The sequence below is a fragment of the Globicephala melas genome, chromosome 4 (assembly GCF_963455315.2).
Source record: "Globicephala melas chromosome 4, mGloMel1.2, whole genome shotgun sequence".
Lineage (NCBI taxonomy): Eukaryota > Metazoa > Chordata > Mammalia > Artiodactyla > Delphinidae > Globicephala > Globicephala melas.
Genome location: NC_083317.1, coordinates 126,683,580 through 126,700,348, shown reverse-complemented (window position 1 = coordinate 126,700,348; position 16,769 = coordinate 126,683,580). Strand labels below are relative to the sequence as shown.

Below are 16,769 nucleotides of genomic sequence, written 5' to 3'. Positions count from 1 at the left end.
TATTATCTAAATCAGTTTGAAAAAGAAAAGCAAAAGGAGGGGAATCACCCTACCCAGATCATATTGTAAAGCCGTAGAGATTAAAACAGTGTGGTACTGATGCAGAAACAGGCAAACAGACCATGGAGGTCAATGCCAAGTCCTGAAACACACCAATGTACACATGGGAAGCTGATGTGTGAGGGAAGTAGCTTCACTAGTTAGGAGGAAACATGGGCTTCTTTCTTTTCCTCCCTCGCTCCCTCCCTTCCTTCCTTTTTTGTATGTTATTATAAAATTGCCTTAGTGAAAATAAAACTACCATACGACCCAGAATCCCACTACTGGGCATATACCCTGAGAAAACCATAATTCAAAAAGAGTCATGTACCACAATGTTCATTGCAGCTCTATTTACAATAGCCAGGACATGGAAGCAACCTAAGTGTCCATCAACAGATGAATGGATAAAGAAGATGTGGCACATATATACAGTGGAATATTACTCAGCCATAAAAAGAAACGAAATTGAGTTATTTGTAGTGAGGTAGATGGACCTGGAGTCTGTCATACAAAGTGAAGTAAGTCAGAAAGAGAAAAACAAATACTGTATGCTAACACATATATATGGAATCTAAAAAAAAAAAAAAAAAAAAGGTTCTGAAGAACCTAGGGGCAGGACAGGAATAAAGATGCAGACATAGAGAATGGACTTGAGGACACAGGGAGGGGGAAGGGTAAGCTGGGACGAAGTGAGAGAGAGGCATGGACATATATACACTACCAAATGTAAAGTAGATAGCTAGTGGGAAGCAGCCGCATAGCACAGGGAGATCAGCTCGGTGCTTTGTGACCACCTAGAGGGGTGGGATAGGGAGGGTGAGAGGGAGATGCAACAGGGAGGAGATATGGGGATATATGTATATATATAGCTGATTCACTTTGTTATACAGCAGAAACTAACACAAAATTGTAAAGCAATTATACTCCAATAAAGATGTTTAAAAAAAATTGCCTTAGTGAGAGTGTGGAGAGAAATTATACGCCTATCTCACCTGCTATAAAAAAAATTCCAGACAGATTTTAAATGCGAAAACTAAAACACAAAACCAGTAGATAAAAACATAGAATACGGGCTTCCCTGGTGGCGCAGTGGTTGAGAGTCTGCCTGCCGATGCAGGGGACACGGGTTCGTGCCCCGGTCCAGGAAGATCCCACATGCCGCGGAGCGGCTGGGCCCGTGAGCCATGGCCACTGAGCCTGCGCGTCCGGAGCCTGTGCTCCGCAGCGGGAGAGGCACAACCGTGAGAGTCCCGCGTACCGCAAAAAAAAAAGTAGAATAACTTTGAGAATTTGGAGTAGGGAAAGGTCCAGATTATAATGGGAGAACAGACTCATTTGTCTTCATGGAATTGAGGAAGCATGGTGTAAGCAGCTGCCCCATGAATGTCAGCATTTCCTTCCCTGGTCCAGGACTTACTCAGGGGCAGTCACAAAGAAGGTGGCCCGGCCCTTGTGTTGGCTCCCTGGGGAGGGATGACATGGCTGAGATTCGGACCCAGGGAGGCCCTACAGGTGCCTAAGGCAGAATAAGCTGTCTTGATGGTCTCTTATTTTCTTTGTCTGAATCGCTGCTCTGGTCAGGGGTTCAGACTCACTCTCTGGGGGAATCTTTTAGACAGGAGCCTCAAATACAGGCATGGGTGGCCAGGAGAGACCATGACAACGTCCTCAGAGTGGGCCCTGGGCATTCCATTGCTGTCCTCAGCGTCAGGGTGAGTGTGGGTCACTCTAATGCAGGGTTGGGCAGGTCATCGGTGCCTCCCATCAACCCTGACTGAACCTCAGGATCACGCCAGGAGCTTGTTAAAAATAAATTGGAAGGCCCACGCCTACTGATTCAGTAGGCGTGAGGCAGTGCAGGCATCTGCGTCTGACTAGATCCCAAGTGTGGGCAAAAGCTGGACCACCTTTCCAGGGTTCAGCTGATCAGAGCTTCTCAGCTTCCCGGGGTGAGAATCACATGGACGGGGGTGCAGGACGTTGGAAGGGGTACGCACATAGGGTGTGTGGGGACGGGATGGGAAGTGCAGCGTTGGGACAGCAGGAAGGGTGTGAGGGGTCCAGCCCGTAGGCTTGGGCACAAGAGGAGCAGAGGCACCAGTGACAGCCCCACTGTAAGCAAACTCCCCTTTGTGGCGGTGCCCCTCCCCCTGCCTTGGTGCTGATCCTGTACTGGAATAGCCTGTTAATTGCATGCTTCCTTCACCAACCTGAGCACTCCTTGAGGACAAGACCTTGCATTCATTCATTCATACATTCATTCATTCCACAAATAGTTATTAAGACATTCATACACCAGGGACAGGTGCTAACAGGAAGCACGGCTGAGTCAGCCCACCAGAGCTTGTGGTCTGGTAAGGAGGCAGGTGGAAGACCAAGCGGCTCTAATAAGGTGTGTTGAAAGCTGTGATGGAGAAGCAGCAACGCGTACTAGGGACACCTAGCCCCAGCTTGAGCAACCTGGAAAGGCTGCCTGGAGGAAGGGAAGTCTAAGAGGGTGGTGAATGGAGCAATCACCATGGAGAAAGAGGTCTGTTTCAGACCCACGTGCAGGAGTTTTTACTTCAGTGCTGGGCAGTGAGTGTAATAGGGAGAAATGGAAGGGTCTCACCCTACACTTGGCTGGAACCCAGCTTGGGACCTGGCCCAGGACAGCTGCAGTGCATGTGTGGTGAACTGGCCGGGCTGACCCTGGCTCCTGGCCCCCTACTCCCCCGATGATTCCCTTCTGTTCCTGGGCTGGGCTGGCTCCCCTTCTGGGAACCAGGCAGTATTTTTCTGGCAGCACCTGGGAATATTAGACGCTTCTCCAAGTTGGTATGGGCCACACTGCCCAGAGGTGGGGAAACTGAGGCTGGGCGAATGGCGTGATGTCCCAGGAGTCTCAGAAGCACTGAGCTCCCCTGAACTGTCAAGGCTGTTAAAAACTGCTCCTGAGAGAATGAAATCTCTCTCCGTCTCCTCCTGGGCGAGTGGCCTAGGCCTAGGTCTGCGTTTGGGCCCTCGGGGCATCCCCGGAACTAGCTCAGGGCCTGGCACTTGGCAGGACTGCACCAGGTGTGTGAACTGCAGGACGCGTTTACTCAGTCCCTGGACAGTGTGCCTTCCGAGCCCCCAGGTGGGAAGGGCAGGCCCTTTCTCCACCTTCGGAGGTCCCAGGCCCACCGTGGATCTGATCCGGAGTTGGCCTCGTCCTCCGGGGACTTGCGGCACGGTGATAGTGATGGCCGTCCCTTCCGTTTTACTGATCCGTGTTCTGTGCCGGGCACCCATACACTCTTACGCTGTCCATCCCAGAAAACCCTGGTGGTGGTGCAGGGGCGGCCCTCGTGAGGGGGGGTAGTGCACTCAGTAGACATATTCTGAGACTGAGACTTGTGGGGAGGGGGTTCGGCACCCTCAGAATCAGGTTAGGCGACAGGATTGTCAATTCCCCTCAGGGACACCCCCACCCACCCAAGGGATGTGGCGGGACTCACCCAGCAGGCCCTGGAGGGAGCTGTGCTGTGACCATAGGATCTGGCCCAGGAGCCTCCCTGCCGGGGACGAGGGGGCTTGGGGGGGGGGGGCCGAGAGCCAAGGAGGGGCACGTCCACTCCCCAGTTGCCCCTGGAAACAACATGGTGCCCCTTTTGGCCTTTTATATTGGCACCAGTTACCTCTGGAGTCAGCACAATCACAATATATTAAGTGAAAAAAGCAGCCTGCAAAAAAGCACTGTGACCTCAATTTCTGTGGAAACTGCACATACTTGTTTCTGGAAAAGACTGGAAGGAAACGCATCAACCTGGTAATGACAGTTATCACCGGGCGGCGTTCTCTCATAAAAGCTTTTCCCTTTCGTTTAGCTGTATTTGCTAATTTTTTCTACAGGGGTTATGATTACTTGTGTCATTAAAGGGAATAAGGGGGACAGAATCTGCAAGAAGCAAACTCGGGTGTCACCCTGGGGAAGGCCTGGGTTGGGGTTCTGCGCTTCCACTGGGAAGGTGGGCTAGGGGCGAGGGGAGGGCGGAGGGTCGTGGCAGAACTGCCCCTCTGTGCCTCCTGAGCCAGGAGCTGGCGGCCAAGGTCAGGTCAGTGTCAGGCTGCACGTGGGCGCCTTCAGGCTGGTTGTCCCCCCACCTGGCCGCCTGCTGCACTCCTTGAGGACAGGCCAGCTTCCAGTTTCCAGGGTAGGTCAGTGCAGCTCTGTGCTTGGGAGTGGGAACCCGCCTGTTTCCGCAGAGCGGGCAGGTCTCAAGTCTAACTTCCCCTCGGGGCTTCTGTTCCCTAGATCCACTTCCCGGACGTGGAGCGGGTCGAGTGGGCCAACAAGGTAAGGCCAGGGTGGGCCTGGGGGCACCGGCCTCACTCCAGGCTTCGTCTTCCCTTGCAGCCCTGGCTGAGTCACCCGAAGCCTGGACGGGGCGGGCAGCGCGTGGACAAGGCGGTCCTGGTGGGAGCCCTGCCCGGGGAGGAGCAGAGATGGCCCTTAGTCGCTGGGGTGGGGGCCTTCTGCCTGTCGCTTGCTCTTCCCACCCTCCGGGTTCTTCTCATCACCAATGACTTTCTTTTCTAAAAAGAAACTATTTTTTATTGTGAAATTAATGCATGGCCACAGCAGAAAACTTAAAAGTACAGAGAAGCACAGAGCAAAATGCAGGCCCACCAGGCCGAGATCAGCGCATCCTGGGGAGAGGAAGGCAGTGATTCGGGAGTTGACAGCAGCTCCTGATCACCGAAGCAGCCTGGTGATCAGGGAACCAGGGTTTCGCCTGGTTCCCAGCCCGGATCTGGCGGCACTGGCTGTGCAACCTCGAGCAGGTTGCCTAACGTCTCAGAGTTGGTCCCCTCCTTTGTGCGATGGGAATAATGATGGTCCCTGCCTCATGGGGTTGTTGTGAGTATTAATGAGGTAATTAAAACACCACAATGCCTGGCTCATCGAGGCCTGAGAGGGATAGGGGCGCTAAACCCTGAAACCGCACTTCCTTTAGGCTCCTCTGATTAGGGTTTGTAAAGGAGGAGCTGCATCTTTAAACTAAGGCCCAAGTCCCAGAGATGGAAGAGGCCTTTGCCCCAAACAGAACATATGGGCTGCTCTCCCCCCAACCAACTCCCTCTCCCCGCTCCTTACCATCTGCTCACCATCTTCTGCCACCAGGTTCCATCTCTCCACCACCTTCCCTCTCCCCAGGTCCTACACTTGGTTCCCAGCACCATGAGTCATCCTGCTGCAGAACTCAGCTACAGGCAGCCTTCCCCGATTGCTAGAAAAAAAATTAAATCCACAGGAAACAACTTAAATTTCTCTTCTGTGGCTTTTTTTTTCTTTTCTTTTCTTCTTAAACCTCTGGCACGTGCTACTTCTTGTTTACACCACAGTGTTGTTCAGGTAGCTTATGTTTTAGCACAGAACTAAAGGGCCTCATCATGTTAAGTTTAGCGGGTGACTATTTCATGGTGGGCTGCGAAATGACAGCAAATCTTGGGATCTAACTGTAAGAGTGAGAACCACGGCTGTAGTTATCCGATGTCTGATGGACAGATGGACGGATAGGTGGGTAGATGGGACAGGGGGTCAGGCAGGCAGATGGGTGCTGCAGCATAAGGGCCACCCCTGAGCAGCCATGGGTCTGGGGCAGGGGGCACAGACCTGACCACCAAAGGCCCCTTCCTGTCCTCCCAGGTCATCTCCCACATCTGGCCCTACCTAAGCATGATCATAGAAAACAAGTTCCGGGAGAAACTCGAGCCCAAGATCCGGGAGAAGAACGTGCACCTGAGGACCTTCACCTTCTCCAAGCTCTACTTCGGACAGAAGGTCAGTGCTGTCTCGGGCAGGGCAGCCGGACCTACGGTGCAGGCTTTTCTCCAGCCCCTGCCAGGGGTCACTCACAGGGGGCCCATTCCCCACCTGCACTTCCCAGCCTCTCGGCCTCAGGCTAAACCCCTCAGCCCCTAGTCCCATCACCACCATCTCTACAGGTTCCGGGGAAGCCTGGCTCAGAGAAAAGGTAAAGGAGAGGTGGGAAATAATTCCACCCTTCTTAAGCAAAATTTAGAGAACATGCCATGTGGTGGTGGAAGCCAGCCTGACACAAAGACGTACAAGTCACGCTTCCTAGCCTCAGCATCAGCTGGGGAGAACTCACCACGGTGGAGTGGGATAGTCAGTGCCTCAAAGCAGTGACTAATTCTCTACCTGTTGGTCGATGCTGGCTATCCGTGTTATAAGCCCAGGCTAGTTCTGTGAAGATACTTGGTGACCCAGGATAAAAGTGTGTGTGTTGAACACACCTAATGTCATGTCCCTATTCTAGGCTGCATTTCCTATTCCAGCCTCTTGCCCCACTCCTTCTGCCCCTCAGTGCCCCACTGATGTAAAAGTGTTATTTTGATCATCAGAAAATGCATACCCCAGGCAGAGCCGCTGTGAGCTCCATCACCCCGCAAATCAGAGGCGCTGGTATCTGGTCAGCTCCAAAAGAAGCAGATGCAGAGGGCAGGCCAGCCTGATGAGAGCTGTTGGCCAGCCCCGGGGTGTGTGCCCCGCTGGCCTCCCGAGTGGCGGCAGATCAGGCTTACCTGAGCCCTGCAGGTTCTGGCTGAAGCCACTCAGGCTCTGCCAGGACTCGCTCGTCCCAGCATCTGTTGGCTCATTTGTTCTTTCCCTGTTTCACTCACGTGTGGCTTCCTGAGCACAGCCGTACGCAAGGCACTGTACACAGAGATGGTGTGGCTGTGCCCCTGCCTTCAGGAAGGGCCCTGTCCTGTCGTGGAGACAGACATACAAGCTGGTGGGTGATGGACACCCCCATGGCAGTGCATGCACGACGTGGAGGAACCCGTGGCTTCAGCAGTGGCGGGGCGTGGGAGTGTGGTAGTCAGGGAGGACTTCTGGGAGGGGTGATGTCTGAGTTGGCGTTTGAAGAACTCAGCAGGCAAAGAGGTAGGAAGCTTGCGGACCGCTGTGTTCATAGCAGAGCCTGCCCGGCCAGGCTGCTTGTTGGGTGGTGATGCCTGTGGGACAGCGGGCCCTTGCTGGTGGCGGAAGCAGGCAGGCCTAGTGATGTCAGAGAGACAGCAGTGAGCGGTCCTGAAGCAAGATCTTAGTTCCCTAAGACCCAGGAATTGGCCCTGGGGAGCCTGGATGAAAACCAGGAATCCTAACCGCTAGACCACCGGGGGCTATAGGCTAGAAGCAAAGTGGCCCTGACACTTGCCCCCATTTGAAAGCAAGAATGTTTCAAGGAGGCAAAAGCTGTAAAAACAGGTACAAAGTTTATTATCAGAGACACAGCATAACATGTGAGAGAACACGCGGAGAAATTGTTTAAGGCAGAATCGAGGCAGAAATACACACCCAGAGAGAAAGGCGGTGGGCGTCCTCCCTAATGAGGAGGAGGGCCGTAGAGGCCGTTAAATCGTCTTATGTAGGGCAGTTCTTCCGGGTCTCCGTTTACATTTGGCCAATGGTCTCATTTCTTTTCCCACATCTGACTGGTCCTAGGACCCTCCCCAAGATGCGTGCGCAACTTTTTGCTAAGATGGATCCCACCGCAGAGGACTGTGGGTGCATGTCCACACTTATTATAGGGGGGCGCCCCCTCCCTTTTTGACCCCCAAGGAGCCTTCCTGCGCATGTGAAGATGGAGAAGTTTTCCTTGACCTCAGGACTGGTCATCTTATCCCTTTACTTCAGCAGAGCTCAGCTCTTGCCACCAACTTTGTCCTTGGAGCGTCTGGGGAAAAACAAAGCTTCAAATTGACTCCGCTTGCCAAACACCAGCTGTCCAGCCAGGGACCCAGCCATCTCCCATCTCACTAGGAGTGGCTAATCCTGAGAGATGATTTTCACCCTGTCACGAAAACCTGGCGGGGGTGGGGGGGGCGGTGGGGGGGGCACCTGCAAGTTGACCAGATGCCCCAGCCCCGCAGGAGAAATCGCTGGCTTCTGGCCCTGCATTCAAAGCCCTTCGTGTCCTGGCTCCTCCCACCCCTCTTAGCTCTCCCACCCCTCTCCTCTGCACTGCGGGGGAAGGCGGGGGCATCACAGAGGCCTTCCTCACCTGACCTTCCTGGGCTTGGCCAGGCTCAGTGCGCTCACTACACCCACTCCCTTCACGCCCATGAGTGTTTCCTGCTTCCTCTGATTCCCACGTCCATGCCCAACTCTGCTCACTGCTGCGATGACCTTGGGCCAGTGACTTAACCTCTCTGAGCTCCAGTTTCCTCATCTGTAAAAAGAAAGGAATCACTTCTAAGGGTGGTTGTGAAGCATGACTAACAGGCCTGGCGTCAGGGCCATTCTGCGTGGGTGGGTGAGCAGTGCTGCACGTGGGGCACCTGGCCAGGCTGACGCCCCACACTCACTGTGAGCCCTGAGCCAGGGCCGCCCTGCCTGGCACAGAGGAAATGCTCACAGTGGTAATCCCTCCTCTCTGTGGCGGGGCCTCCAGGCAGGCAGCCTTCTCCAGGGCTGGTCTCTGCAGATGGGGGTCTTGGGGCTGGCTGAGCTCCCACAGGTGCCCGCAAACCAGCCCCCAGCCCAGGAGCAGACTTCAGGCTGGGGCAGGTCGGTGACAGGCCCCTTCCTCCTCCCGAGGCTTCTGCTGGTTTTTCTTGGTCTTCTACATCAAGCCAGGTGCTGTGTGGCCTAAAGCTTCTACAATTCTGGGGGCCCTCTTAAAGGAAAAGAATTTTTTTTTTATATCTTTATTGGAGTATAATTGCTTTGCAATGGTGTGTTAGTTTCTGCTTTATAACAAAGTGAATCAGTTATACATATACATATGTTCCCATATCTCTTCCCTCTTGCATCTCCCTCCCTCCCACCCGCCTTATCCCAACCCTCTAGGCGGTCACAAAGCACCGAGCTGATCTCCCTGTGCTATGCGGCTGCTTCCCACTAGCTAGCTATTTTACATTTGGTAGTGTATATATGTCCATGCCACTCTCTCGCTTTGTCACACCTTACCCTTCCCCCTCCCCATATCCTCAAGTCCATTCTCTAGTAGGTCTGTGTCTTTATTCCTGTCTTACCCCTAGGTTCTTCATGACATTTTTTTTCTTAAATTCCATATATATGTGTTAGCATATGGTATTTGTCTTTCTCTTTCTGACTTACTTCACTCTGTATGACAGACTCTAGGTCCATCCACCTCATTACAAATAGCTCAATTTCGTTTCTTTTTATGGCTGAGTAATATTCCATTGTATATATGTGCCACATCTTTATCCATTCATCCGATGATGGACACTTAGGTTGCTTCCATTTCCTGGCTATTGTAAATACAGCTGCAATGAACATTTTGGTACATGACTCTTTTTGAATTATGGTTTTCTCAGTGTATATGCCCAGTAGTGGGATTGCTGGGTCATATGGTAGTTCTATTTGTAGTTTTCTAAGGAACCTCCATACTGTTCTCCATAGTAGCTATACCAATCCACATTCCCACCTGCAGTGCAAGAGTGTTCCCTTTTCTCCACACCCTCTCCAGCATTTACGGTTTCTACATTTTTTGATGATGGCCATTCTGAGTGGTGTGAGATGATATCTCATTGTAGTTTTGATTTGCATTTCTCTAATGATTAATGATGTTGAGCATTCTTTCATGTGTTTGTTGGCAGTCTGTATATCTTCTTTGGAGAAATGTCTATTTAGGTCTTCTGCCCATTTTTGGATTGGGTTGTTTGTTTTTTTGTTATTGAGCTGCATGAGCTGCTTGTAAATTTTGGAGATTAATCCTTTGTCAGTTGCTTCATTTGCAAATATTTTCTCCCATTCTGAGGGTTGTCTTTTGGTCTTGTTTATGGTTTCCTTTGCTGTGCAAAAGCTTTGAAGTTTCATTAGGTCCCATTTGTTTATTTTTGTTTTTATTTCCATTTCTCTAGGAGGTGGGTCAAAAAGGATCTTGCTGTGATTTATGTCATAGAGTGTTCTGCCTATGTTTTCCTCTAAGAGTTTGATAGTTTCTGGCCTTACATTTAGGTCTTTAATCCATTTTGAGTTTATTTTTGTGTATGGTGTTAGGGAGTGTTCTAATTTCATACTTTTACATGTACCTGTCCAGTTTTCCCAGCACCACTTATTGAAGAGGCTGTCCTTTCTCCACTGTACATTCCTACCTCCTTTATCAAAAATAAGGTGACCATATGTGCATGGGTTTATCTCTGGGCTTTCTATCCTGTTCCATTGATCTATATTTCTGTTTTTGTGCCAGTACCATACTCTCTTGATTACTGTAGCTTTGTAGTATAGTCTGAAGTAAGGGAGCCTGATTCCTCCAGCTGTTTTTCGTTCTCAAGATTGCTTTGGCTATTCGGGGTCTTTTGTGTTTCCATACAAATTGTGAAATTTTTTGTTCTAGTTCTGTGAAAAATGCCAGTGGTAGTTTGATAGGGATTGTATTGAATTTGGAGATTGCTTTGGGTAGTAGAGTCATTTTCACAATGTTGATTCTTCCAATCTAAGAACATGGTATATCTCTCCATCTATTTGTATCATCTTTAATTTCTTTCATCAGTGTCTTATAATTTTCTGCACACAGGTCTTTTGTCTCCTTAGGTAGGTTTATTCCTAGATATTTTATTCTTTTTGTTGCAGTGGTAAATGCGAGTGTTTTCTTGATTTCACTTTCAGATTTTTCATCACTAGTGTATAGGAATGCCAGAGATTTCTGTGCATTAATTTTGTATCCTGCTACTTTACCAGATTCATTGATTAGCTCTAGTAGTTTTCTGGTAGCATCTTTAGGATTCTCTATGTATAGTATCATGTCATCTGCAAACAGTGACAGCTTTACTTCTTCTTTTCCGATTTGGATTCCTTTTATTTCCTCTTCTTCTCTGATTGCTGTGGCTAAAACTTCCAAAACTATGTTGAATAAGAGTGGTGAGAGTGGGCAACCTTGTCTTTTTCCTGATCTTAGTGGAAATGCTTTGCTTTTCACCATTGAGGACGATGTTGGCTGTGGGTTTGTCATATATGGCCTTTATTATGTTGAGGAAAGTTCCTTCTATGCCTACTTCCTGGAGGGTTTTTATCATAAATGGGTGTTGAATTCTGTCAAAAGCTTTCTCTGCATTTATTGAGATGACCATATGGTTTTTCTCCTTCAGTTTGTTAATATGGTGTATCACTTTGATTGATTTGCGTATATTGAAGAATCCTTGCATTCCTGGAATAAAGCCCACTTGATCATGGTGTATGATCTTTTTAATGTGCTGTTGGATTCTGTTTGCTACTATTTTGTTGAGGATTTTTGCATCTATGTTCATCAGTGATATTGGCCTATAGTTTTCTTTCTTTGTGACATCCTTGTCTGGTTTTGGTATCAGGGTGATGGTGGTCTTGTAGAATGAGTTTGGGAGTGTTCCTCCCTCTGCTATATTTTGGAAGATTTTGAGAAGGATAGGTGTTAGCTCTTCTCTAAATTTTTGAAAGAATTCGCCTGTGAAGCCATCTGATCCTGGGCTTTTGTTTGTTGGAAGATTTTTTTTTTTTTTACTTTTTTTTTTTAATTTATTTTTGGCTGTGTTGGGTCTTCGTTTCTGTGCGAGGGCTTTCTCTAGTTGTGGCAAGCAGGGGCCACTCTTCATTGTAGTGCGTGGTCTTCTCACTATCTCAGCCTCTCTTGTTGCAGAGCATAGGCTCCAGACGCACAGGCTCAGTAGTTGTGGCTCACGGGCTTAGTTGCTCTGAGTCATGTGGGATCTTCCCAGACCAGGGCTCAAACCCGTGTCCCCTGCATTAGCAGGCAGATTCTCAACCACTGCACCACCAGAGAAGCCCTGTTGGAAGATTTTTAATCATAGTTTCAATTTCAGTGCTTGTGATTGGTCTGTTCATATTTTCCATTTCTTCCTGATTCAGTCTTGGCAGGTTGTTCATTTCTAAGAATTTGTCCATTTCTTCCAGGTTGTCCATTTTATTGGCATAGAGTTGCTTGTAGTAATCTCTCATGTTCTTTTGTATTTCTGCAGTGTCAGTTGTTACTTCTCCTTTTTCATTTCTAATTCTATTGATTTGAGCCTTCTCCCTTTATTTTTGATGAGTCTGGCTAATGGTTTATCTATCTTGTTTATCTTCTCAAAGAACCAGCTTTTAGTTTTATTGATCTTTGCTATCATTTCCTTCATTTCTTTTTCATTTATTTCTGATCTGATCTTTATGATTTCTTTCCTTCTGCTAACTTTGGGGGTTTTTTGTTCTTCTTTCTCTAATTGCTTTAGGTTCAAGGTTAGGTTGTTTATTTGAGATGTTTCCTGTTTCTTAAGGTAGGATTGTATTGCTTTAAACTTCCCTGTTAGAACTGCTTTTGCTGCATCCCATAGGTTTTGGGTCATCGTGTCTCCATTGTCATTTGTTTCTAGGTATTTTTTTATTTCCTCTTTGATTTCTTCAGTGATCACTTTGTTATTCAGTAGAGTATTGTTTAGCCTCCATGTGTTTGTATTTTTTACAGATTTCTTCCCGTAGTTGATACCTAGCCTCATAGCGTTGTGGTCGGAAAAGATACTTGATATGATTTCAATATTCTTAAATTTACCAAGGCTTGATTTGTGACCCAAGATATGATCTATCCTGGAGAATGTTCCATGAGCACTTGAGAAGAATGTGTATTCTGTTGTTTCTGGATGGAATGTCCTTTAAATATCAATTAAGTCCATCTTGTTTAATGTATCATTTAAAGGTTGTGTCTCCTTATTTATTTTCATTTTGGATGATCTGTCCATTGGTGAAAGTGGGGTGTTAAAGTCCCCTACTATGAATGTGTTACTGTCGATTTCCCCTTTTAGGGCTGTTAGTATTTGCCTTATGTATTGAGGTACTCCTATGTTGGGTGCATAGATATTTACAATTGTTATATCTTCTTCTTGGATCGATCCCTTGATCATTATGTAGTGTCCTTCTTTGTCTCTTCTAATAGTCTTTATTTTAAAGTCTATTTTGTCTGATATGAGAATTGTTACTCCAGCTTTCTTTTGGTTTCCATTTGCATGGAATATCTTTTTCCATCCCCTCACTTTCAGCCTGTATGTGTCCCTAGGTCTGAAGTGGGTCTCTTGTAGACAGCATATATATGGGTCTTGTTTTTGTATCCATTCAGCCAGTCTGTGTCTTTTGGTGGGAGCATTTAATCCATTTACATTTAAGGTAATTATCGATATGTATGTTCCTATTCCCATTTTCTTAATTGTTTTTGGTTTGTTATTGTAGGTCTTTTTCTTCTCTTGTGTTTCTTGCCTAGAGAAGATCCTTTAGCATTTGTTGTAAAGGTGGTTTCGTGGTGCTGAACTCTCTCAGCTTTTGCTTGTCTGTAAAGGTTTTAATTTCTCCATCCAATCTGAATGAGATCCTTGCTGGGTAGAGTAATCTTGGTTGTAGGTCTTTCTCCTTCATCACTTTAAATATGTCCTGCTTGTCCCTTCTGGCTTGCAGAGTTTCTGCTGAAAGATCAGCCGTTAACCTTATGGGGATTCCCTTGTGTGTTATTTGTTGTTTTTCCCTTGCTGCTTTTAATATGTTTTCTTTGTACTTAATTTTTGACAGTTTGATTAATATGTGTCTTGGCGTGTTTCTCCTTGGATTTATCCTGTATGGGACTCTCTCTGCTTCCTGGACTTGATGAACTACTTCCTTTCCCATATTAGGGAAGTTTTCAACTATAATCTCTTCAAATATTTTCTCAGGCCCTTTCTTTTTCTCTTCTTCTTCTGGAACCCCTATAATTCAAATGTTGGTGCATTTAATGTCCCAGAGGTCTCTGAGACTGTCCTCAGTTCTTTTCATTCTTTTTTCTTTATTCTACTCTGCAGTAGTTATTTCCACTGCTTTATTTTCCAGGTCACTTATCCGTTCTTCTGCCTCAGCTATTCTGTTATTGATCCCTTCTAGAGTATTTTTAATTTCATTTATTGTGTTGTTCATCATTGCTTGTTTCATCTTTAGTTCTTCTAGGTCCTTGTTAAATGTTTCTTGCATTTTGTCTATTCTATTTCCAAGATTTTGGATCATCTTTACTATCATTATTCTGAATTCTTTTTCAGGTAGACTGCCTATTTCCTCTTCATTTGTTAGGTCTGGTGGGTTTTTATCTTGCTCCTTCATCTGCTGTGTGTTTTTCTGTCTTCTCATTTTGCTTACCTTACTGTGTTTGGGGTCTCCTTTTTGCAGTCTGCAATTTCGTAGTTCCCATTGTTTTCGGTGTCTGTCCCCAGTGGCTAAAGTTGGTTCAATGGGTTGTGTAGGCTTCCTGGTGGAGGGGACTAGTGCCTGTGTTTTGGTGGATGAGGCTGGATCTTGTCTTTCTGGTGGGCAGGTCCACGTCTGGTGGTGTGTTTTGGGGTGTCTGTGGACTTATTATGATTTTAGGCAGCCTCTCTGCTAATGGGTGGGGTTATGTTCCTGTCTTGCTAGTTGTTTGGCATAGGGTGTCCAGCACTGTAGCTTGCTGGTCTTTGAGTGAAGCTGGGTGTTAGTGTTGAGATGAAGATCTTTGGGAGATTTTCGCCATTTGATATTACGTGGAGCTGGGAGGTCTCTTGTGGACCAGTGTCCTGAAGTTGGTTCTCCCACCTCAGAGGCATAGCACTGACTCCTGGCTGCAGCACCAAGAGCCTTTCATCCACACAGCTTGGGGAGGAGGCGGCCAGGGCAAAGAAAAAGAATTTTAAACTTAAAGTGTAAAACCAGGTCAAAAATGAATGTTGAATAAATATGAGAACGTATGAGAAAATAAATCACAACAAGTTGTACTTTTACAAAAGCTGACATATCACACATATCACAAACTCTGGGAAAAGTTACATAATCATTTAAATGAACTGTTCAAGATATCCCTGTAATACTTTTGCTCCTGCATTTTTGGCTCCATACTCTTTGATAACCTTTGCATGTGACAGTGCATTTGTAAGCATCACTTTCCATGGAGAGAATAGAAGGATGATAGAATCTTTCCTCTAGTGTGGTCGATTGAATTTTTTTCTCCAACATTTTATTATGAAAAATTTTTGTTTGTTTGGAGAGGGAGGTGTCAGGGTGCCGAGGATGGGCAGGGACTGCAGGGTGGACTTCTGCTTTCATGCCTCATCCCGGGAGTGCAGTGGTCACGCTGGTTGTTGTGGACAAAGCCCAGCTCTGGGCAGGGAGCCAGCAGCACCCCAACCCCTGTCCCCTGCCTGCAAGACCCCTGCTGACCCAGTCCTCTGGCATCTCTTCCAGTGCCCCAGGATCAACGGCATCAAGGTGCACACTAACAAGTGCAACCGGAGACAGGTGGTCCTGGACCTGCAGATCTGGTGAGACCTCGTGCCGCTGGGGCCAGGTGTGGAGGGCGGGAGAACACTGTGGGAAGAGCCAGGTTGAAGATGGAGTTGCAGGGAAACACTCATTTGGGGTGTGAAAGCCCCTCACAGCACATATGCCCCTTCATCCCCCTGGGCTGGAGCACAAGGTCCCTGCTGGGACGGGGAGGAGTGGCAAGAGAACGGATGGTCCCAGGGGAGCCACTACTGTCTGAGCCCTCAGCCCAGGCCTGACTTCTCCCATAGACCAGGCACCAGGCGTGTTTTGGGTACCAAGGCCTGGGCAACAGAGCTTTCTTAGAGGCCAGGTCACCTGGAGGGTCAGACCAGCTGTCTCAGAGAGGATGTAGCAAGAGAAAGCAAGTGTGATGAGAAAATGTAGGGACTTGTGGTGCAACCCAGGGAGCTCCGAGCACAGGCTGTGAAAGGCCAGCAGGAGAACTGGGCTCTGTGGTACCTCAGAAAAACTAAAGGATGCAAAGACACAGAAGTGACTTGTTCAGTGTGTCGGGCAGGGGCATCCCTTTTGAATGAGGTTTGTAATAGGCTTGAGTTAGAGAGAATGGAGATTCAATCCAGGAAGTCTTCCTGGAGGTGGTGGGATTTGAACTGTGCTTAAAGGACCAAGGATAAACTCCTGAGGTTCCAGAAGGTTGCCATTCACTTCCAGTGCCTCTGTATTTCCTGTCCTTAGCCCAGAGGCTGGCGCTGAGAACATGTTGGGAAGACAGGAGGCAACTCCAGAACACCCATCACTGTATGGGGGCTGGTCTCAAGTGTGTTGAGATGGTAATGGCAATTGGGTCCTCCCGGCCCCAAGGCTCTGCCACAAGATCCTGTGTGAATAGTTGGGGCACGTCAAGGTCATCTAGCCCACGTGCCCAGCTTTCCAGTCATCTCAGGGAGCCCCTGGGGTCCCTGAGTTCCCCCTGCCCTTCCAGGGGACACTCAGCATTTCTGTGACGTCTAGCTCCTCTGCCTGTGCCATGCAGATATTTGATGGCCACCCTGTCCCTCTGCATCTCCTTCAGTCTTTTGATGGGGTCTCTGCTCTCTACTTTCAAGGGCACCCATTCTGGGCTTCCTGTGCCCATCGCATGGCAGGAGTTGCCAGCTGAACTCAGGCTTCTGAGAACTTGTTACTGTGCCCACCTCACCACCACCCCCAGCAACAGCCTGCATGAATGGTGGATGGAGGCTGCGGGGCTGCTCTGTGTCCCTGGGGAAGAGGCCTGGGTAGAGATGGGGCAGAGGCATAGCAGTGTGCACACCCAGACCCCCTCCTTCGCATCTGCGGGGTGTCGTGGGGCGAAGTGGTGCCCAGAGGTCTCTGCCCTCATGGGCAGAGGGGGGGATGCACGTGGGACCTCTGGGTGCGGGGACCCCGGGGGCTGCCTTGGGGGGTCTGGGCAGTGTCTGCGCAGAGCTGAGAA

General features: G+C 48.5%; 1 protein-coding gene across 4 annotated transcripts in view; it reads left to right on the top strand.

Moving 5' to 3' along the window:
• Positions 1–16,769, top strand: part of ESYT3 (extended synaptotagmin 3) — a 56,838-nt gene that overhangs the window by 15,677 nt on the left and 24,392 nt on the right. For all 4 annotated transcript variants that reach the window (XR_009563825.2, XM_060298563.2, XM_030873386.3 and 1 more), the window contains exons 2-4: positions 4,319–4,360; positions 5,714–5,848; positions 15,254–15,330. Coding sequence is in view for 3 of the 4 variants with exons in the window: in XM_060298563.2 (XP_060154546.1) it covers positions 4,319–4,360; positions 5,714–5,848; positions 15,254–15,330 (254 nt within the window). In the remaining variant the exon portion in view is untranslated. The remainder of the gene's footprint in view (positions 1–4,318; positions 4,361–5,713; positions 5,849–15,253; positions 15,331–16,769) is intronic.